Source organism: Erythrolamprus reginae, chromosome 1 (assembly GCF_031021105.1).
Source record: "Erythrolamprus reginae isolate rEryReg1 chromosome 1, rEryReg1.hap1, whole genome shotgun sequence".
Classification (NCBI taxonomy): Eukaryota; Metazoa; Chordata; class Lepidosauria; order Squamata; family Dipsadidae; genus Erythrolamprus; species Erythrolamprus reginae.
In genome coordinates this window covers 169261313-169285812 of record NC_091950.1, presented here as the reverse complement: position 1 = coordinate 169285812, position 24500 = coordinate 169261313, and the positions used below count along the sequence as shown (strand labels likewise).

The following is a 24500-nucleotide window of genomic DNA, read 5'->3' as shown; positions in this document are numbered from 1 at the left end:
AGACAGGGGAAACGTCAACATGTCCTAGGCCTGTTTTGTTGCCGGCAGAGTCAGGGAGTGCAGTTTCCTCGGATGAAGAAGAAGGTGGGGGTGACTTGGAAGAGTGGTGCTTGGCACACAGCCCAGGAAACCAATCACCATTATCTTCAGTCGATTCGGATGACAAAGTGTTAGACCCACGCAGGTGCAGACTTATGCATCAAAGAGACCAATTGAGGAAATATTAAAGGAGATAAGAGAGGCCACCTGTGTTTGTGTGGGGCTCCAGTAATTAGAGCTGCTGCTATAAATAGCAGCGTGCTAGTTTGGCCATTGTGGAAGATTATCTGATCGCAGTTCTTCAGGATCATGCCTCGCTTTTTCTGAACTTTGTTTGTGGATTTTTCATGCCTTTGACATCAAAGCAGAGTAAAGTGTGTGTGTGTTTCACTTTGTGGGAAGAAGGAGGGCTGTGACGTTTCTTCACAGCTACTAGCTAAGTACTTAAGGACTGATTAAGGGACTTGTACAGCCGGCAAGGTTGTTTTGGAAAAGAGTGCTCTTTGCAATACAAAAAGGGTGTTTTGTTTCTTTTGAATTTCATGATAAAGGACATTGTTTTGAATTTTCAAATGTGTGTGTGTCTGAAATTTGTACCCGTGAATTTTCGGGAGGCTTCTACCAGAGAGCCTGGCAGAACAGTTATATATCTTAATGTATCTATGTGAACTGTCTGGCATGTTAACCTCTTTACCTGTCATTGTATTTTATCAGGATAGCTCCAGGAATGAGCTTGTTTGACAGCATTCCATCCTTCTCGAAATGGCAGAAGACAGAACGTTTCTGTTTATGTCAGAAGAAGCCTGAACTATACTTGCAAACTTTAAATTCTCTGCATACTTTTTGGAATCCTCCCTCACAATCTTTGGATTGCTATAATGAGAAAATTTATTACACTTCCGTAATTCCATATCTAGATGTCACATCAGAGTATGTCATTCATTTGAAAACAGATCCTTTATTACATGATGAGCAAAGTGCTACTAGTATCTCTAATCATTGGGAAGATCTCCAAAGAGAAAAAAGGCAAAGGTCTTTGGAATATTCACCTATTTCCTCTTTACAAAGTCCAACTGACTTTGAAAGTTTTTCATATTTTTTCCCAGAAGATTATTTTGAAGGCGAGTGGCCTAAGGTTCAGGCTACATGGCCAACTCCAAGTGGCCTGACCTCAGCTGAAGTCTTAACATATTGCAAGGCATTGCTTGAAAATTCCACTATAGGCTCAGCTTGCAAAGGATTTATTGGCATCCAACTTGATATGGCCATTGAAATGTGTCTTTCAGATGTGCAGATTAAGGATGATCTCAAATGGGGGGAATTGCTCATTCCATTTTTGGAAAACATTTGTGAAAAAAAGCTGCTTTTAGAAAATGTAACTGACTATTTTCATTCAACTTATGAGATACCTGCTATCCATCACAAAATTATTACAGCACTGATATGTCCCAATCTCTGTTATGGCAATGGACAGTGCACTATAAGGGGGTGTCAATGTTTTGAAGGCTACATCTCCTATGATTGTAAGATTTCCAAAGGTAAGTAAAACATTCTATTTCTTCTTAATCATCTTATTTATTTCTTTACTATATTTATATGCTACCCATCTTGCATGAGGCAACTCTTATTATTTTATAGCACTGAATAAATAGAATGAATATCTGCAGTAAACTGTTGTTTGAACAATATCGCTGGTTAAGATACAGTACTCAATAAACTAATAAATAGGTTTTTACTTTTATAAGATTTTTACAGTATCTGATTGATTACTTTGTAAAACCATAGAGGATATTCAACTAAGTTTTGTTTTCACTTTGGTTCATTGTTAATAATGGGTGAGATGGTTCCCTTAAACAAACTGGTTTTATGGAATTATGTTTTAACCTTGTTGTCTATGGGATGACAATGCAAATATAAGTCTGGCAGAAATATTACGTTAATGCAAGAAAGGTAAGATTTTGTCATTTGTTTATATAATTTTTACAGATTGTCCACTACATCAAAAATGTCAAGATAGTTTGCAGAAGAATTAAAACATAATTGCACCTAGCAAACACATATATCTTTTGTACCATATGAACTTACTGGAATAGCAAACTTTTTAAAACTTTCTTAAAAATATAGAGGTTGGGGATATTCCTAATATGACAGGGTGTTCTAGAGAGAGGGGCCCATCAATGAGATGGTGCATCCTTGTGTAGGAGATGTCCAGACTGAGCCCGAGGAAGGGATCAAACTCATCATCAATCAGGAGTCCCTTCACCACAAGTAGACTTCTTCTTCAATCAATTAGCAGGAGAATTAGTTTCATTTCAGCAGAGCAGACAACCCCAAAGTGGACAAAGTGCAGAGTCGACTCAGCCACTCCTAGCTTTCCAGTTTCAGTTTCGATTCTCTGCACTAACTCAGAAGTGTTAAGCTCTCATTGGCTGGCTTAGTTGCTATGTCTATTCATTAGCTAACCTTGTTAACACGGCTCTCCAGGTTTGTGAATATATTAATACATTTGACTCTTATCTATCTCCAATTTGCTCTGGCCATTAATAGTTCAGATTCTTGCAGAGAGCTTAATCTTGCAATAAATCTTTATAATCATTTAAATTGCCTGGATCTTCTGATTTTCCTGGCATCTGACACCTTGTCCCTCAGTACGATAGTACAGTGATACCTTGTCTTACAAACTTAATTGGTTCCGGGATGAGGTTCTTAAGGTGAAAAGTTTGTAAGATGAAACAATGTTTCCCATAGGAATCAATGGAAAAGCGATTAATGCGTGCAAGCCCAAAATTCACCCCTTTTGCCAGCCGAAGCACCTGTTTTTGCACTGCTGGGATTTCCCTGAGGCTCCCCCCCCATGGGAAATCCCACCTCCGGACTTCTGTGTTTTTGCAATGCTGCAATTTCACTGAGGCTCCCCTCGCTGGGAAACCCCACCTCCGGACTTCAGTTGCCAGCGAAGTGCCCATTTTTGCACTGCTGGGATTCCCCTGCAGCATCACAAAAACATGGAAGTCCGGAGGTGGGGTTTCACATGGAGGGGAGCCTCGGGGGAATCCCAGCAGTGCAAAAACGGGTGCTTCGGTGGCAACAGAAGTCCGGAGGTGGGGCATCCCAGTGGTGGCGGCTTGGGTTTGTAAGGTGAAAATAGTTTGTAAGAAGAGGCAAAAAAATCTTAAACCCCAGGTTTGTATCTTGAAAAGTTTGTATGATGAGGTGTTTGTAAGACGAGGTATCACTGTATATGGGAATGACCCTGCAAGACAGGAGGAACATCTGCAGCCTAGACAACTACTATGCAAAAGATATTTCAGCTGAGAGAAGGAAAGGGGACATGGGAAGCACCTGAGAAAGGAACCTTCCTAGTTTTCTGGGAAGTTAAAATAAAGAAGGAGAAAAGCCATTTCAGGCTTGCAAGATTATATTACTGTGACCATTATAAACATATAATGTAGCACTACTAAAGGTAGTGATAGTTGTTATGGTTTATACTTCTTGCTTGTAGTACCTCAAAGGGCTGACCCTCAATCCCTTTCACCTTTCATGGAATAGAGAGGCTCTGAATACCTTCCCTTCTGATCACATGGATCAGCCATATATGCTGGCAGATGCAAATAACAAATGGCTTTTAAGGCAATAACCAGTATCTTGAATTGGATCCAGGAGCTAATCAGAGGGCAATGCAATAATAATAATAATAATAATAATAACAACAACAACAACAACAACAACAACAACAACAATAATAATAACAACAATAACAACAATAACAACAATAACAACAATAACAACAATAACAACAATAACAACAATAACAACAATAATAATAATAATAATAATAATAATAATAATAATAATTTATTAGATTTGTATGCCGCCCCTCTCCATAGACTCGGGGCTTTCAGCATTGATGTAAGTGTGCTGAATATGTGTAGACAACCAAAGAGATAACCTTGGAGAATGAGGCCATCAGTCACTTTTGCCAGGAGAAAATTTGTGGGGTTCAGGGTGGTGGTGATGGATTAATGGGCTGAAGAGTACAAATGGCACTTCAGAAAATGACTGAAAAATATGAAATGTTAGTCTGTTCGGAGATGTTTAATTGGTTTCATAACTAAAATGTACAATCTTAAAAGGAAGAAAAAATAGTAGTTGAATAACAAAAGAATGAATTTATATTTAAGCTGTGACAAAAAGACAAAGTAACTATCTGAATTGATCATTGTCGTCAGTAGGGCTCTTTGTAACCTTGGTATTAATTGTACTAAAGTATGTCAATTACTTATTTATACCCTTACTTACATTTAATTAGCCTGCCATGTTGTAGTTTATTCACAACATTTATCGATGTTCTTTTAGAATGTCTATAACTTATAGAAGTTATTTTAAATGTGTTCTAACCATGGAACTTGTAAGGTTTTTTTAAATTTAACTTTTTAAAGTTAAATAAAACCTTAAACTTGTAAGGGTTTTTTTAATTTAACTTTTTAAAGAGTTTTTTTTTTTTTAAAATCCCAGTGAAGAGACAAAGTAGTATTGATGACAAATTGGCAGTAAAATAAAACTTGTGCTACTTGGAATTTATTTATGCAAATTTATATGTTAAACTTGTTTCACAAAAATGGATGTTCCAATTACAGCACTGCAATTCATTTCCCTTTTTCTGTTTTCATCTGCTTCAATATGTTATGCAATTGTACCAGTTTGTAGTCAATGTTCCATGTCTGAAAAAAAATGTTCACATACATAAATATTTATTAAGCAAAACAAACACAATATGCATATGCTGAGAGACAGATATCCAGGATGGACATGGCAATTTTACATTGTGAAGTTGAAAAATTATGCAGGAAAGTCATAATTTGAGATATCACTTAGAATAATCCCTTTCATAGACATACCAGTGGACAGTTGCACATAACATGACATACAGCATAATAATTCTGGCCCTGGACTCAAGCTGCTGCTACTCAATGTCAGGTCGGTGGTAAATAAAGCTCTCCTCATCCGGGATTTGATCCTGGATGTGGAGGCCGACCTGGCATGTGTGACTGAAACATGGCTGGGCCTGGAGGGAGTAGTTCCTCTCTCTGAAATCTGCCCAGCTGGGTTTCAGATATGGCATCAACCTCGACCCCAGGGAAGGGGGGGAGGAGTGGCTATTATAGCCAGGGAGAACCTTTGCCTGCATAGATTCGTTACTCTAGAGATTGCAGGTTGTGAGTCCCTCCTGGTGAAGTTGGACTTAGGGGTTCAGGTGGGCTTGTTGCTCATGTACCTGCCTCCCAGCTGTGTGTCAACATCCCTGCCTTTGATGCTTGAGGAGGTAGCCAGGCTGGCGGTAGGATTCCCCAGACTTATTGTCTTGGGGGACTTTAACCTGCTGTCGCTCGGTGAAACGTCTGGGCTAGCGCAGGAGTCCATGGCCACCATGACAGCCATGGACCTGACTCAAGTAGTACATGGTCCGACTCATGAGGTGGGGCAGGCACCCGACATGATATTCCTCTCTGGGCAATTGAGTAATGGTCTGAGACCATTTTCTATTGGGGCTTGACTTCCTGGCTCCAATCCTTCCCCGCAGGGAGGCGGAACCGACTAGGTGGTTCTGCCCCAGGCGCCTGATGGACCCAGAGGGCTTTCAGAGGGCGCTTGGGGTTATTCCAGATGCACTCATCCACAGTTCGGCAGAGTCTCTTGCTGAGGCCTGGAACAAGGCTGCAGTGGAGGCTCTTAACCAGATTGTGCCATTGCGACCTCTCCATGGCACTAGACCCCGTAGAGCTCCCTGGTTCAACGAGGAGCTCCGGGAGTTGAAACACCAGAAGAGACGTCTAGAGAAGCGATGGAGGAAGAGTAAGTCTGAATCCAATCAAACACTTGTAAGAGCTCATATTAAGACTTACAAAGTGGCGCTCAAGACAGCAAGATGCGTGTATCATGCTGCCTTGATTGCATCAGCGGAATCCTGCCCGATCGCTCTGTTTAGGGTGATCCACTCCCTTCTTAACCAGGGGGGAGTTGGGGAGCCCTTACAGAGTAGTGCCGAGGATTTTAACATGTTTTTCGCTGATAAAATTGCTCGGATCCGGGCAGACCTCGACTCCAATTGGATAACAGAGTCGACTGACAACGAGTCAGTCAAGGTGACTGGGGCCCATACTTGTCCATCTGTCTGGGAAGAATTTGATCTGGTAACACCTGATGAAGTGGACAAGGCCATTGGAGCTGTGAGTTCCACCACCTGCTTACTGGATCCATGTCCCTCTTGGCTGGTCTCAGCCAGCAGGGAGGTGACACGGAGTTGGGTCCAGGAGATTGTCAATGCTTCTTTGGGGAGGGGGTCCTTTCTGGATCCCTACAAGGAGGCACTTGTGCACCCCCTCCTCAAGAATCCTTCCCTGAACTCAGCCATTCCTAAAAACTATCAGCCAGTCTCCAACCTTCCTTTTATGGGGAAGGTTGTTGAGAAGGTGGTGGCGCTCCAGCTCCAGCGGTCCTTGGAGCACGCCAATTATCTAGGCCCTCAGCAGTCAGGATTCAGGCCCGGCTACATCATGGAAACTGCTTTGGTCAAGTTGATGGATGATCTCTGGCGGGCCTGGGACAGGGGTTTATCCTCTGTCCTGGTGCTTCTTGATCTCTCAGCAGTGTTCGATACCATCGACCATGGTATCCTTCTGCGCCGGCTAGAAGGGTTGGGAGTGGGTGGCACTGTCCTTCAGTGGTTCTCCCCCTACCTCTCCAGTCGGTCGCAGTTGGTGTTAGTGGGGGGGTCAGAGGTCGACTTCTAGATTACTCCCTTGTGGGGTGCCTCAGGGGTTGTCCTCTCCCCCCTGTTATTCAATATCTACATGAAACCGCTGGGTGAGATCATCCAGGGGTATGGGGTGAGGTATCATCAGTACGCCCATGATATCCAGCTGTACATTTCCACCCCATGTCCAGTCAACAAAGCAGTGGAAGTCATGTGCCGGTGCCTGGAGGCTGTTAGGGCCTGGATGGGTGTCAACAGACTCAAACTCAACTCTGATAAGACAGAGTGGCTGTGGGTTTTGCCTCCCAGGGACAATTCCATCTGTCCATCCATAACCCTGGGGGGGAATTATTGACCCCCTCAGAGAGGGTCCGCAACTTGGGTGTCCTCCTCAATCCACAGCTTACATTAGAGAACCATCTTTCAGCTATGGCGAGGGAGGCGTTGCCCAGGTTCGCCTGGTGCACCAGTTGCAGCCCTATCTGGACCGGAACTCACTGCTCACAGTCACTCACGCCCTCATCACCTCGAGGTTCGACTACTGTAATGCTCTCTCCATGGGGCTACCTCTGAAGAATGTTCAGAAACTTCAGATCGTGCAGAATGCAGCTGCGAGAGCAATCAATGGCTTCCCTAGGTATGTCCATGTTACACAAACACTCCGCAGCCTGTATTGTCTGCCAATCAGTTTCCGGTCACAATTCAAAGTGTTGATTATGACCTATAAAGCCCTTCATGGCATCGGACCAGAATATCTCCGGGACTGCCTTCTGCCGCATGAATCCCAGCGACCGGTTAGGTCCTACAGAGTTGGCCTTCTCTGGGTCCTGTCAACTAAACAATGTCACTTGGCGGGACCCAGGTGAAGAGCCTTCTCTGTGGCGGCCCCGACCTTCTTGAACCAGCTCCCCCCCCGGAGATTAGAACTGCTCCGACCCTCTTTGCCTTTTGTAAACTCCTTAAAACCCTCCTCTGCCATCAGACATGGGGGAATTGAGACATCTCCCCAGGGCCTATACAGTTTATGCATAGTATGTTTGTGTATATGTTTTTGCTTTTTAATAAGGGTTTTTTAGTGATTTTTAAATTATTAGATTTGTTGTACATTGTTTTATTGTTGTTGTGAGCCGCCCCAAGTCTATGGAGAGGGGCGGAATACAAATCTAATTAATAACAACAACAACAACAACAACAACAACAACAATAACAATAATATAGACAATAACATAGACAATAGTAATAGGTTAACATAGTGAAATTAAAATCGGATTTCTCCCCCACCCTTATGAGTGCTTGGCGAAGGCACCTATTTTCTGTCTGTTTGTCTATCTTTGCAAATCTGATTCTTTGAACTGGTGGTTATCCCGCTCTGAATGGATTTGAGGCATACATGTACAGCAGCCAAGCAATGCAATCTGACCTTTCTTTATTAATTCCCATCCAGATCAATGGGACTTAGGTCTAAGTAGATGTGCAGAGGATGCTGCCATGATTATTAAACTTACCTCTGGGGGACATGTACAATGCATGCCTATATTCAAGTACTGTAGAAACTGAAGAGGGAGGAAGAGACACACTTTGATAGTTGTTGTACAGTTAGAAATGTTGTCAGAGCTTGAGGGCAAGCAAAGAATCAGCTTTCATGTATTTGCATGTAGCAAAGAAAAGGCATCCATTCACCTCCTGCATGGACTGCTTGCAAATGCTTGCTGCTTGCAAGCAAGAGAGAAAGAGTAGTTATCAAGACAGAAGCAGATGGATGAATGGATTTGAAGGGTTTTTTTCCCCCTTAGTTCCTCAGAACCCATTCAAATCTCTTAACCCAAAGAACTCAATTTGAAAAGCCGTTCATAATGCACATTGGTTTTCACCCTCCTAAATATTTTACAAGGAGCTATCCCTGATTCCACCATTCCCTACAATTTCTGGGGGGGAAATATTTTAATAAAGCACATGTTAATTAAAAGGTTTTTCCTAGGAATTGTACACCACTGACTGCAAAACCTTTATTTGACTTATCTAACAGTTAAGCTTATAATTTTTGGCACATAAACCTTTATACTCTGTAAATCTCCACATGCTGATTTCTGAATTTAGTTATATGTTATTGTAGCCTCAAAATTGCAGACAAACCTAAGCAAATATGCCAAGCTGAGGAGTTCTTAAGAATTTGCTATCAGACAAAAGACACTCAATTCAAACTCCACTGATTAAAAATCCAACATTCAAGAATTACTTTAAAATCATTTTCTTCTGCAGACAGCAATTCTAATCTCAGAAAAGATCCAGGCACTGCTCAGGTATGAGCCAATCACAGTGCGCTGAAAAGAGTTAATAACAATCAGAACTACAATAGCTTTGCCTTTCATTATGAAGACCGTTCCCTGCTTTTTTTAAGCTTTACTGACATTGTAACATGTTCATGTGGTATTGTATGCTTTTGTCTGTGTGAATGTATGCCTTCCACATTTCACTTGCCTACTGATGCCTGACAAGCCTTGAAGAAGTTTTGTTTGAGAACTGTAAAACAAGGGCGGAGGGGGAGAGGACATTATTAATTTTTAATAATGATTATGTTTAACAATTCACTTTAAAAAGTCCTACAAACATAACAATCTACTCTCACAAATGAGTATGAGCTGGCACTAGTAGACCAGTGCCTTTATCTTTCAGGGTGGAGATTCATTCTCTAAGCTTGTAGGTTGATTTCTGGATGTTTCATTATCAGACTAGGTAATATCTTCATTGGAATTTAGGGAATTTCCTCTAAATATTACTTAGCTTGGTAACAAAACATTCATAAACCAACCCACAAGCTCATAGAACAAACTCCACCCATCCTATAGCTAACCTATAGATAATCACCACTATCGCTAGTCATCACTACCTTTATTTTCTCATTAGTATTAATATATATAAGTCATGGTTAATAACATCCAAATTTATAGACCATCTATATCTATTCATATATAATGTATGGTTTACTTAAGACTAATATTTTTAAAGACATAACATATTATATTGTTAATATATTTCAGGGGTCGGTCCTCTCCCCCCTGCTATTTAATATCTACATGAAACCGCTGGGTGAGATCATCCAAGGGCATGGGGTGAGGTATCATCAGTACGCTGATGATACCCAGCTTTACATCTCCACCCCATGTCTAGTCAACAAAGCAGTGGAAGTGATGTGCCGGTGTCTGGAGGCTGTTGGGGCCTGGATGGGTGTCAACAGATTCAAAAAATCAAAGAAACAATCGTCACACTAAAAAACGAAGAGGGTAGAGAAATCACAGACAGCAATGACCAAGCACATCTACTCAATGCCTACTTTGCATCAGTCTTCACACAAAAGGGAACCTCCCTCCAACCAATCTGCAATTTAACTGCAACAAACTGCCCCAGAACCAAACTCAACATAGACAAAAGCACAGTGAGGGACTACCTGAGGGAACTCAACGCATACAAATCACCAGGGCCAGACGGACTTCACCCCAAAGTCCTAAAAGAATTGGCAGACACCATAGCGGAACCACTCCTCCTCATCTACCAAATATCCTGGATCACTGGAGACCTACCGGAAGACTGGAAGCGAGCTGACGTAGTCCCCATCCACAAAAAATGCAAACAGACCGACCCAGGTAACTACAGACCAATCAGTCTGACCTCTATACCTGGAAAAATACTGGAGAAAATAATCAAAAAACAACTTACCCACTTCCTAGAAACAAACAAGATCATATCCAATAGCCAGCACGGATTCATCAGAAACAAATCATGCCAAACCAATCTCATATCATTTTTCAACACCATAACCAAGTCAGTTGACCAACGCAACTCAGTGGACCTCATATACTTGGACTTCAGTAAGGCTTTCGATAAAGTCGACCACAATCTCCTAATCCACAAACTAGAAAAAAATGGAGTAGATTACTACACATGTAGATGGATAAATAGTTGGCTGACCAACCGCACCCAACGAGTTGTCCTCAACGGCACCAAATCCACATGGAAAAAAGTAGACAGTGGAGTACCACAGGGCTCTGTCCTGGGTCCTGTACTCTTTAACATCTTCATCAACGACCTGGACGAGGGAATAAAAGGGGAACTAATAAAATTTGCAGATGACACCAAGCTGGCGGGGGTAGCCAACACCCTTGAGGACAGGCTCAGAGTACAAGAAGACCTAGACAGACTATCACAGTGGGCCCATACCAACAAAATGAGGTTCAATACCGACAAATGCAGACTCCTCCACCTCGGCAAAAAGAACCCTAGACATACATACAGCCTGGGAGATACCCCACTCAGCAGTAGTGACTGCGAAAGAGATCTTGGAGTCTTGGTGGACAATCAACTAAACATGAGTCAGCAATGTGCAGCAGAAGCCAAAAAAGCCAACTCAATCCTAAGCTGCATCAACAGAGGAATACGCTCCAAGACCAGGGAAGTACTAATACCACTCTACTCTGCCCTGGTCAGACCCCACCTGGAGTACTGCATCCAATTTTGGTCACCTCACTACAAAAAAGACATCGAAACTCTGGAGAAGGTGCAAAAAAGAGCAACCAAAATGATTAGGGGACTCGAAACCAAGACTTACGAAGAGAGATTGAGAGAACTGGGCATGGATAGCCTAGAAAAAATAAGGTCTAGAGGGGACATGATAGCAGTTTACAGATACTTGAGGGGTTGCCACGGTGAGGAGGGGGTCTCTTTATTCCCCAGGGCACCAGAGGGCCAGACGAGGAACAATGGTTGGAAGCTGACCAAGGAGAGATTCAACCTGGAAATAAGGAAGAACTTCCTGACGGTCAGAGCGATCAACCAATGGAACTGCCTGCCAGGGGAGGTGGTGAACTCCCCAACTCTGGACACCTTCAAGAGGAGATTGGACTTCCATTTGGCTGGGGTGCTGTAGGGTTTCCTGCTCAGGCAGGGGGTTGGACTCGATGACCTAACGGTCCCTTTCAACTCTATTAATAAAATAAAATAAAGCTCAACCCGGATAAGACGGAGTGGCTGTGGGTTTTGCCTCCCAAGGACAATCCCATCTGTCCGTCCATTACTCTGGGGGGGGATTATTGACCCCCTTGGAGAGGGTCTGCAACTTGGGCGTCCTCCTCGATCCACAGCTCACATTAGAGAACCATCTTTCAGCTGTGGCGAGGGGGGCGTTTGCCCAGGTTCGCCTGGTGCACCAGTTGCGGCCCTATCTGGACCGGGACTCATTGCTCACAGTCACTCATGCCCTCATCACCTCGAGGTTCGACTACTGTAATGCTGTCTACATGGGGCTACCTTTGAAAAGTGTTCGGAAACTTCAGATCGTGCAGAATGCAGCTGTGAGAGCAGTCATGGGCTTACCTAGGTATGCCCATGTTTCACCATCACTCCACAGTCTGCATTGTCTGCCGATCAATTTCCGGTCACAATTCAAAGTGTTGGTTATGACCTTTAAAGCCCTTCATGGCACTGGACCAGAATATCTCCGAGACCGCCTTCTGCCGCACGAATCCCAGCGACCGATTAGGTCCCACAGAGTTGGCCTTCTCTGGGTCCCGTCAACTAAACAATGTCAGTTGGCGGGCCCCAGGGGAAGAGCCTTCTCTGTGGCGGCCCCGACTCTCTGGAACCAACCCCCCCCCCAGAGATTAGGACTGCCCCTACTCTCCCTGCCTTCCGTAAACTCCTTAAAACCCACCTTTGCCGTCAGGCATGGGGGAACTGAAACACCTCCCCCGGGCATGTTCAATTTATACATGGTATGTTTGTGTGTGTGTTTGTTAGTAAGTGGGGTTCTTTTAAAAAAAAATTAAAATATTTTAAATCTATTTGGATTTGTTATGATTCGCCGTATCTTGTTGTGAGCCGCCCCGAGTCTGCGGAGAGGGGCGGCATACAAATCTAAATAATAATAAATAAATTTAATTTAATTTATTTAATTTATAGGCCACTCAAGTCTTTCCAGACTCTGGGTGGCCTACAACATATAAAAACAGTATAAAATAGTTTAAAAACTCCATAGAAAAAAATAAAAATCATTCATATCTTTGGCTGAATCTAGGTGGTTTCATACTCAATGGCCCCAGGCTTGTCAGAGCCAGGTTTTAACAGTTTTTCAGAAGGCCAGTAGGGTGGGGGCAGTATGGGCCTCCAGGGACAGCTGGTTCCAGAGCCGGAGCCACCACAGAGAAGGCCCTCCCATGCAGCCCCACCAATCAACATTGTCTACCCAACAGGACCTGGAGAAGGCTAACGCTTCTCCAGGTCCTATTGGCTAGAGACCTGGAAGTTATGCGGCAGAAGGCAGTCCCATAAATAGTCTGGCCTTAAGCCATGTAGGGCTTTATAGGTGATAGCCAACACCTTCAACTAACTGGAGACTGATTGGGAGCCAATGCAGCTCACAGAATGTTGGTGTACCTGGGTGCACCCACAACAGCTCGTGTGGTTGCATTCAGGACCAATTGTAGTCTCCAAACGATTTTCAAGAGTAGCCCCATGTAGAGCACATTACAGTAATTGAGTTGTGAGATGATAAGGACATGAGCGACTGTGAGTAGACACTTCTGATCCAAATAGGGCTGCAATTGGTACACTATGCAAACCTGTGTAAAAATCCCCCTAGTTACAGCTGAGATAATGTTGCTCCAATTTTAGCTGCAAATCTAGGAGGACCCCCAAATTGTGGACCCCTTCTGAGGATGGACAAATGGAATGTTTTTTTAGAGGCAATGCCCACATCCACTCAGTCTTGTCAGAGTTGAGCTTGAGCCTGTTGACCCCCATCCAGACCCTCACAGCCTCCAGGCACCAGCACATCACATCCACTGCTTCACTGAACTGACAGGGGTTGGAGATGTAGAGCTGGGTATCGTCAGCATACTGCTGATACCTGTAATACATATAAATATTGCAATAGTAGTTCAAGTGTATCAGTTATAATAATTGTGAATTAGTTACTACAATAACAAAAGGGGTTTCAACTCTGTAGCTACTTTTTAATGTTTTGACATTCTTTTACAAAATGACCACTGGCACTTCAGTCCCAAAGCATATTTACTTGGAGGAAAATCCAACTGATACCAATATAACTTATTTCCAGAAAGTTGCATTTGTGATTGCAATCTTAAATTATTTTTCTGAGAACATCATGCCTGAGGGGTTTTCAAGATATGTGATAGAGTCAGACAGCTAGTTGAGAATCAGTCTAAGAAAAACTGGCACAGAAGGTCATATGCTTATATATACATACACAGGTATACACATGCACACCCACACACACACACACACACACACACACACACAGACACTTCTCTCCTTTGAAATAATCAGAAATATCACTACAAAACCAAATCAAAATGATATACAGCAATCATTACAAAAAGTCAAAATAACATGGGAAACCTTTAGCATTTCCTTTTTTCCATTTTGTATAATACACATGAAATTACTTTTTCATAAAGAAAGTGTTATTAAGATCACTCACTGACATCATACTTCATTTCTCCCTCTCTCTGCTGCAGAAAAAGAAATATAAAAATGGTCTATTATAAGGAAATATGCAATTCCCAATATTTCTATCGGAGCTTCTTTAAATAAAATAGACTGTGGGACAAAAGAGGAAAATATGTTTGCACAGTACAAAAACTAATAGGTCTTGGCATCATAAACTAAGATATACATAGGAATGGTGAGCATTCACTCACCCAGCCCTTCCTGACATTTGAAAAATATTATTAAGGTTTATATTATTTAGGATGTTTTATCTATGTTTTATCTATGTTAAAGTTATGTTTACTAAGTCAGTACGTTGTATGTTTGAACATGAAAAATGCAGAGACCAATATTTTGGGTTGCAAAATAATTTCTAGTTTAGAGATTCTAACTTGTACAGAATAGAATGAACATACATAGGCCTTGGTTATAATTATGGCATATTGCCCTAAATATATCAAAACTGGCATGGAAGGATGCATATTACACAGCTATGAATCTAAAACTAGATAATCTAGTCTACATCTTCTCTATTTTATTAAAAAGTGTTAGAAAATGTTGACCAAAACCATGATGGGCAATGGAGGTCAATATTTATGGCTCATCTACTGTTCTATTTGTCACTTAGAATATAGAGCAATATGTGGCATGACTAAAATAGATGAAGCTAAATTGCTTCAAAATGCAATGCCTCTTGATTGAAAGTGGTGAGATCTGGTACAATGGATTTGAGAAAGATATGCAGAGAACTATCTAGTTTCAATTATTATTGCATGCTTGAATGTTTATCAAAAATATGATCTGATGTCAACTAGGCTGCTGTGTGTATGAATGTAGTTATTGCAACAATAATTAGATGGTTGCTACTTGTTGTGAATAAATGAACTAGAGACAAATATGGGGAAAATGTGCAGTATTCTGAGTGAATATGATTCAGGTGAAAAAAATTCTGGGGTGAAATGAGTGGGTGTATAGGAATTAAAAGAGAAGGTACAAAAAAACTGATTGGCCCCAAAAAATCAGGACTAAATTAGAATAGCAATTTGTTTCAAATGTATGAAGCATACATCTAATCAAGTGTACAAATGACAAAGAAATGAATCTAAGAGCACAATTGCTTTGATTGGTTATGATGAAAATTTGAGAGAAATACTGAAGGAAATAACATTGATAAAAGTTCTGAATGTTGGACAGCCAATCATTTGGAAAGGTCAAGAGTGAATCCCGGAGAAAAATGGACATGGAAATAAAGAATAGAAGTAATGTATATTAGAGTAAAATTAGGACAACTGAAGTATGAGCAATGTAAGAAAAACTATTCAAAAAAAGTCTACTTTTTACTTTTTCTATTTAGAAATCAAATGTCTTTTTTCAAGGAACAGTTACTTGGTGGTCTGATGATTGAACCATTATTATTATTATTATTATTATTATTATTATTATTATTATTATTATTATTATTATTATTATTATTATTTTCACAAAAAAAAATAATACACAGCAAATGAGATTTATATGCTGGATTTTGTATCACAAGTAGAACACTTCCCAAGCATTTAGGACTGTATTTTCGTATGATACGTGCATATCTTATGAAGGTGGCCTTTTGCAACTGACAGATCATGATTTTGTCAATGTTTATTGTTTTCAAATGTTGGCTGCGGTCTTTTGGTACAGCATCCAGTGTTCCGATTTCTACTGGGACCACCTGTACTGGTTTACGCCAGAGTCGTTGTAGTTCGATTTTAAGATTCTGATATCAGCTAATTTTTTCTTGTTGTTTTTCATCAATTTTACTGTAACCTGATAGGGTGACATCAATGATCCACACTTTTTTCTTTTCCACAATCGTGAGATATGGTGTATTGTGTTCCAAAACCTTGTCAGTTTGAATACAAAAGTACCAAAGTATTTTGGTATGTTTGTTTTCAACTACTTTCTCAGGTTTATGATACCACCAATTCTTTACCACTGCTAGATGGTAGTTGTGGAACAGGTTCCAATGAAGCACCTAGACCATGTCAGATCAAAGACGATGTAGTTCTAAAATTTCTAGGCCACAAATTTCAAGTCTGGTGGCATAAGTTATTATGTTGTCAACAGAGGAACATAGTACTCATCTTGTGAAATATCTCTGGACATTCTCAAATGTATGCAGTACAGGTTCCAGATAGATGATCTGTATTCAAAAATTGGTCTGGCAAATGTTTTATATGTTCTAGTTAGAAGAGAAGAAGCTATGCAGGATTAGGTTAACCACTCTTAAGCTTTCTTAGTAAGGTCCTTTACTGAGTGAGGATCATCAGCCCATTGTCATGGTCAGATCATTTCCCGATCTGGGTACTATACAGAACCACCCAAGACATCCATAAAATGATGGCAGATACTGAGATGGTCTCATGGATCCTATTATAGCTTAGAACTTATTATAGACAATAGATTTAGTAGTATGTTCTTCATGGAAGCTGTACACATAAATGCAATCTCTAGGTTTCCTATATAATGTGTATTTGTGTCAATTGCATAGTTTTACTTTGACATTAAAGAAGTTGACTTTTTCCATAAATACTTATTGTCCTTACTTAATGACAGTAATTAGGACATGGATTTCCATCTATAAACAGTATAGTCATAGAGCACAATATCAGTGATCTTATCATTTAGCAAACCTGGCACTCACCATTACCTTTGTGGAATAAACAAATCCTACCCTGTTAAATGAGGTCCAGCCCTGATACAAGCTATTACCTCAATGAAGTAATGGACTGCCTTCTTTTTAACTCCCCACCCACCCATCTATCTCCATCCACCCTTTTGATCATCCTCCACTTGGCTGCCTCTACCCATCCAGCCATTCCAGGCTCTGCTGGCCATTGTCTTCTTATTTCTGCTGCTATTGGAACATCATCTTTCGGCTGTGGCAAGGAGGCCGTTTGCCCAGGTTCACCTGGTGCACCAGTTGCGGCCCTATTTGGACAGGGAGTCATTGCTCACAGTCACTCATGCCCTCATCACCTCGAGGTTCGATTACTGCAACGCTCTCTACATGGGGCTACCTTTGAAAAGTGTTCGGAAACTTCAGATCATGCAGAACGCAGCCGCAAGAGCCATTGTGGGGCTTCCAAGATTCGCCCAGGTTTCTTCAACACTCCATGGCTTGCATTGGCTGCCGATCAGTTTCCGGTCACAATTCAAAGTGTTGGTCATGACCTTTAAAGCCCTACATGGCAATGGACCAGATTACCTCTGGAACCGCCTGCTACCGCACGAATCCCAGCGACCGATAAGGTCCCACAGAGTTGGCCTTCTCCGAGTCCCGTTGACTAAACAATGTTGTTTGGCAAGCCCCAGGGGAAGACCCTTCTCTGTGGTGGCCCCGGCCCTCTGGAACCAACTCCCCCCGGAGATTAGAACTGCCCCCCTCCCTATATTTCGTAAACTACTCAAGACTCATTTATACCGCCAGGCATGGGGGAGTTGAGATAGCTCTTCCCACCAGGCCATTACAAATTATGCATGGTATGTTTGTGTGTATGTTTGGTTTTATAATAGGGGTTTTTAGTTGTTTTTTTATTATTGGATTGTACATGTTGTGTTTATTATTGTTGTTAGCCACCCCGAGTCTATGGAGAGGGGCGGCATACAAATCCAATAAATTATTATTATTATTATTATTATTATTATTATTATTATTATTATTATTATTAATTATATTGAAACATATCTATATTGGCCACTGAAGGGCTGCAAAAATGTTTACTACCACACTGTGGGTGTGGTTTGCTGGCCATGTGACTAGGGGTGGCTTAAAAGTCATGTGACTGACTTAAAGGTGGCCAACTTGACGTCACTCACATCAAGGGTTTGGGTTAGGGTTAGGGTGCCTGGCCTCTCCTCACCTCAAAAGAGATACAGTTTCCCTATCTATTTACTATTACTGAACATCCAAAATATACTATTTAATTCTATACTGTATATATGTGCCATATGTTTACATACATATTACACACAGGCACACAAAAATATACATTATTTGCTATATAAACTATATGTGTATGTATACACACACGCACACTTGCGCGCACACACAGCTCTTCTATATATCTTCTATATATATTCAATCTCATTTACTGCGATAGGAAAAACAAACCCAAAGCCCAGAAGGGGAAAAAAAGGTGGGGTGGGGGACAAATTTTTTCTAGCGGTTCTGTATACCTGACCATACCCGTAGGAGCCCATCACTGATACTGGCCCTTCACAAAGCAACTGCTGGCCATGCCAGGCCTTCTTCTCCCAAGGCCATGCATGGCCTTGTCCTAAACTTGTTTGACTTTCTTGCAAAGCTTTGGAATAGCATGCTTCCTGAGATTCCCTTGGCCCTCACCTTGTTTGCTTTTCAAAAAGCATTAAACATTTGACTCTTTCCCTAGGCACACAATTAGAGAGTGGTATTGACTGAAATTTTCATGCATTTAATGTTCTTATGTTTCAGGCTTTGTTTTGGTTACTTGTTCACTGTATTGTTTTTGTGTAGATTTAATTGCTGTTTACCAAAGATATACATTTTGCCAAGTGAAAGCTGTATAAATCACACAAATAAACCTGAGTTGAAAAGTAAGTGAAAGTTTGACCTGGCAGATACATGCACTAATAGTATAATAGACATGAATAATAGGCTAAGGTGTAACATAGATCTTTTTTCTGACATGCACATTTTAAAATACAAACAGCAGAGAATGTTGACATAAAAACTGCATTTTTTATTTTTATTTTTGTAGAGCAGGTGAAATAAATATGAACATTTCAAAGAACAACAGAAGTAAAAAAAGAATAGTGCCATTGCTTTACAGTTTTAGTTTCCATTCTTAGTTTCTTATGAAACTAAAATATTATGGCATCTCAGGACCACTGCACAATTGGATATCACTGTTCCTGTCAAACAGACAACAGGTGGTCAAAATAGGTAATGCTATATCTAATTCTGCTCCAGTTAACAGTGGCATTCCCCAAGGCAGTGTCCTAGGACCTACTCTATTTATACTCTACATAAACGATCTCTGTGACAATATTACAAGCAATTTTGTTCTCTTTGCTGATGATGTTAAGCTATTTAATACCTCCAATAATATTTCTACCCTTCAAATGGACCTTGACCATGTAGATGAATGGTCTAACTAGCAACTGCAAATCTCATCCAACAAATGCTCTGTCCTACACATTGGTAAAAAGAATCCAAATACTAAATACACACTTGGACAAACTGAACTCGCAGAAGACCCTCACTCAGTCAAAGACCGTGGAGTGCTCATTTCCAATGACCTAAGTGCCAGAGCCCACTGCAACAGCATTGCCAAAAAAGCACTAAGAGTCACAAATTTAATTCTATGCAGCTTCTTCTCTAGAAACACTGATCTACTAACCAGAGCATACAAAACATTTGTCAGACCAATTCTTGAATACAGCTCACCTGTATGGAATCTTCACTGCATAACAGACATTAATACAATTGAAGGAGTCCAGAAATACTTCACGAAGAGTCCTCCACTCCTCCTCATGCAATAAATCACCTTACTCTTTCAGACTTCAATTACTATGTTTAGAAAATTGACAGCTACGCCACCTCCTAACTGATTTAACTGTTGTTCATAAAATCATACATCACAATGTACTCCCTGTTGGTGACTACTTCACCTTTAACAACAACAACAAAAGAGCATGCAATAGATACAAACTAAATGTAAATTGCTCCAAAGTAGACTGCAGAAAATATGATTTCAGCAATAGAGTGGTCAACGCTTGGAATTCATTACCGGACTCTGTTGTTTCTTCCCCCAATCCCAAAATCTTCAACCTTACATTATCTAAAATAGACCTCTCCCCTTTTCTAAGAGATCTGTAAGGGGCATGCATAAGTGCACCTTTGTGCCTTCCATTCCTGTCCAAATGTCTTTTTTATCTTTTCTATCTCTACTTTATACTTACATTATGTTAAACAGACTACAATACGATACTATATTTGTATGACAAATAAAATAAATAAAAAAATAAATTCTATCCAAACCACAAATAGGTCTACAAACATGATACATATAAAAGTCCATATAAATCAAATTTAGAAAATACATAAACTTCAATAAAAGGGACTACAGAGATTGTAAGTTATACGCTTCCTCTAAAAATAATATAATGGAGATTGCCACTAGTTTTTTTTTCTTTTTCTTTTTTGCAAAATAGTGAAAACAATTCTGTAAATGAAACAACTGGAAAATAGATATTAAAAATGCTATATAAGTTCTATTGCTATCCTCTGGATTTATTTATTTACCTATTGAATTAATAACCTGCATAATCAAATGATTTAGAGAGGTTTGCAATAAATACAACACACTAACTTTTAAAATATCTGTGTAGAATACTAACATAAACTAACATAACTAAACAAAAGAGAGTAAAGAAATAAAAATGGAGCAATAAATTAAGTCAACAAAATCATGAAAATACTGTCTGCAATAATTTAGCTTTTAATACTTTTCTAAGGGCCAATAGGGAAGGTTGCATCCTCAGAATGTTATTGAACAATATGTTATGAGATTAAAAAAAAGTTTGAGAACTCACATGTTTAAATCACTGAAAGTGTGTGGGGGACTGTTAACTCACAATCTCTCACTTAAAACACAAATATGCTGCCTGCTCAATTTCAAACAACGAATACTGTATATCACTATGATTATTCACCCACAAATAATTAGACAATTTGTGTGAAATTATAAGACACAATTTTTTTTCTGTATCAGAATGAATATATAATTCATTTATTTAAATAATCATTGTATTTATGCAGAAGTTCAGGTCAAGGATTTTGATGTACTCTCAGGAATAGGATGGGGTTATTATGAGCAATAAGAATCACAGACAGTGCAAGTCCGCTGGAATCAACTCCCTCCAGGGATTCATACCGCCCCCACCCTACTGGCCTTCTGCAAGGCTTTAAAAACTCACCTTAGCTAGCAAGCCCTGGGACCATTGATTGTTATGCCTAGCTCCGCCCAACGATTGGAATGTACATGGGATGGTTGTGGATGATTGTTTTAATGTACTGAGGGTTTAGATCTAATTTTTTAAATTTAGATTTCTTATACATTGTATTTTTGTTATGAGCCGCCCTGAGTCTGCGGAAAAGGGCGGCATAGAATAATAAATAATAAATAATAAATAATAAATAATAAATAATAAATAATAAATAATAAATAATAAATAATAAATAATAAATAATAAATAATAAATAATAAATAATAAATAATAAATAATAAATAATAAATAATAAATAATAAATAATAAATAATAAATAATAAATAATAAATAATAAATAATAAATAATAAATAATAAATAATAAATAATAAATAATAAATAATAAATAATAAATAATAAATAATAAATAATAAATAATAAATAATAAATAATAAATAATAAATAATAAATAATAAATAATAAATAATAAATAATAAATAATAAATAATAAATAATAAATAATAAATAATAAATAATAAATAATAAATAATAAATAATAAATAAATCTATTACTTTGAGACTCTAATGAATTCCCCAAACAGAAAAGTGTTGTCAAGAGTTGCAGATGTAGTGTCTGATTTCTGGTTATTTTAATATTAAGAGATAATGGATAATATACTCACTTGATTACCACAGGGTTGTTAAATGAAGGCGATCCAGGAATAGCATATAACAATGTATGAAGATGAAGTTAAGTTAAAGTGCTAGCTGTGGGTGAAGTGAATGGGCAAAAAAGACATTGGGTGCATAGACTTGAATCAAAAACTTTTGTTTTAATCAGTCATGTCCATGGCATATAAATAATCACCGTAATGGAGCATGATGCATCAATAGACATTTTTAAAAAAATAGACAACTCACCAATGTTGATTTAGTCAGACAGCTGAGCCAGAAAACCTATTAACTCAGCTCACAAGCATGCCAATGGAAAAAAAATGGTCTTGGACACAGTTATTATGTAGTCCAGTTTCTATAACCAAAGCTAGGCAGTATTCTTGGAGCTGCAGGTTTCCACCATTTAAAGGTCTACCTGCATGGAATATAACCTCTATCATATCCCAATGTCATATATTCAAGCTAGAAGCATCCTTGAAAACTGATCATTTGTTTAAATCTGACAGATGTTTTCTGCCTGTACGGCACCTCAAATGTAGTAAGCAGCTTTTACTTATCTTGGACTTAAACTAGACTGAGATAATGGCTTCCCCTTTTGATTTAATCTATGAGTAAAAGGTAAAGACTCCCTTGAGTTGAATTCAACACACAATGACTTATTGAACATGCCCATGACATTTTCTTGGCTAGAATATAGAAGTAGTTTGCTATTACTTTGTCCTTTATCATAACTTTACAACTCTATTGCCTCTGTAGTTTATGAGCATAGTCAATTAACAAATTTGATAAAGCAAATGTGAGCCAGAAGATCACCCTCCAATATGTTCTTTCTGTATCAGAGCTGAGATAAAGTCAGATTATGGCCTGTGGGTTTGCCATGAACTGACTTGTAGTGAGCATGTGAGTACAACTTTGAAAAACAAATAGCCATAATCAAGAACAGCCTGCAAAATTATGCCTAGGAAAAGCTTAATATCTCTCCTTGCTGATTTTTATATCTCAGTTTGATGAAGAATTCAGAAGTTTCTGAGGAAGAAAAGAGAAGAGTCGGCACCAGTAAATAGGGGTAAAGCACCAGAGGAAGTGATATAATCCTGAACTAGATAACTTTGAAATTCAATCCAAAGTGTCTTATTAATTTATTTAAATGACCTTAGTTTCTCTTGCTATGGAGCATCTTGGCTACTGCTTGCTTGTGGTAAACTTTACTATACTGATTCCCACAACCACATCCATTTCCCATATTTATGAAATTCAAAATTTGAATTTATAGGAGAAGAATGCCATGCAGCTAATTGTCTTTCAAATGCCTGTGGAAAGTAGGAATCCCCAATTATCTCATTATCCTTATATGAAATGGGCAGATCGGGAAGCCACAGTCCAGATAAAACCTAGTAAAACAGACTGGTTTGGCAACAAGAAAGAATTATACCTTTATTTATTCAATCTGAATGCAAAATATATTGAAAAAAGATGTATTAGAAGAATGTGGATGTGGTTTTAAAATTAGAAGAACCTGCACAGGTGACTACATTATTCTAGTAGCTCAAAAGACAAATGGTCTGCAAACTCGAGTAATGAAAATAAAGGAACACCATGAAAAAAAAATGGACAATTAACTATAAAGAAGATCAAACTAATAACCACAAGTACAATGAGTCTTTAAAATACAATTAAGATTTTGCAGGGATTAATAGCTTTTATATTTTAGGTACAGGTATTCCTTGCTTAATGACTATTCATTCAATGACCATTTGAATTTAGAGCAAATGATAGTTATAATTGGTAACTAAAGTTACAACCATTGTAGGATCACTACAAATTATATGATCAAAATTTGGTCACTTGGCAACCTGGCCACTTTTAGGACCAGTGTATGCTTCAACTCCCCACCAATGTATCTCTCACTGTCTGTGCACTTTTGGCCATACTACATTCTGTCATCCCCTGTTACCCCTAGTTGATTTTCCCATTTTTTTTCCTTCTGCTGCTCGCCATTCTCTAAGCCTCATGTGATATCACAAAAATCTACCAACTGCCTTGACTGGGTAGGTTTCCAGCAGGGGAAGGATGCAGATAAGTGGTGATAAGTGGTGATGGAAGTATTGGCACTGCCATTGCAAAATGGTGGGGTTACAAGATGCTTTTCACCTAATGACCACTTTGCTTGGTAACAGAATTTCTGTCTCTGATTAATGTTGTTAAATGAGGACTACATGTAAAGGAACCAGCTATCAAGAGATATACCATAGACCAGCAGTTCAAATGCTGATAGAAAAAAGTATTGACACTATTTGAAATTTGATATTGAAGAATACACCTGAGAATATTCCTGGTTATCAAAAGAAACAAACAAGGGATTACAGAACAAATCAATCCAAAATTCTCACCAGAGGCATAAATGAACATGTTCAAAGGTATCCCATTTTGAACATTTTATGAGAAGATTTAAGTCTCTGGAGAAGATTGTAATGCTGGGAGGGGTAGAAGGAAAGAGAAAAAGAGCACAATTAGAAACAAGCT

At 39.4% G+C, this 24500-nt stretch overlaps 1 protein-coding gene across 1 annotated transcript in view; it reads left to right on the top strand.

Annotated features, from left to right (window-relative positions):
* VWDE (von Willebrand factor D and EGF domains) overlaps positions 1 to 24500 on the top strand; it is a 332452-nt gene that overhangs the window by 126692 nt on the left and 181260 nt on the right. Inside the window, exon 12 of the mRNA XM_070753903.1 lies at positions 754 to 1577. Coding sequence (XP_070610004.1) covers positions 754 to 1577 — 824 coding nt within the window. The remainder of the gene's footprint in view (positions 1 to 753; positions 1578 to 24500) is intronic.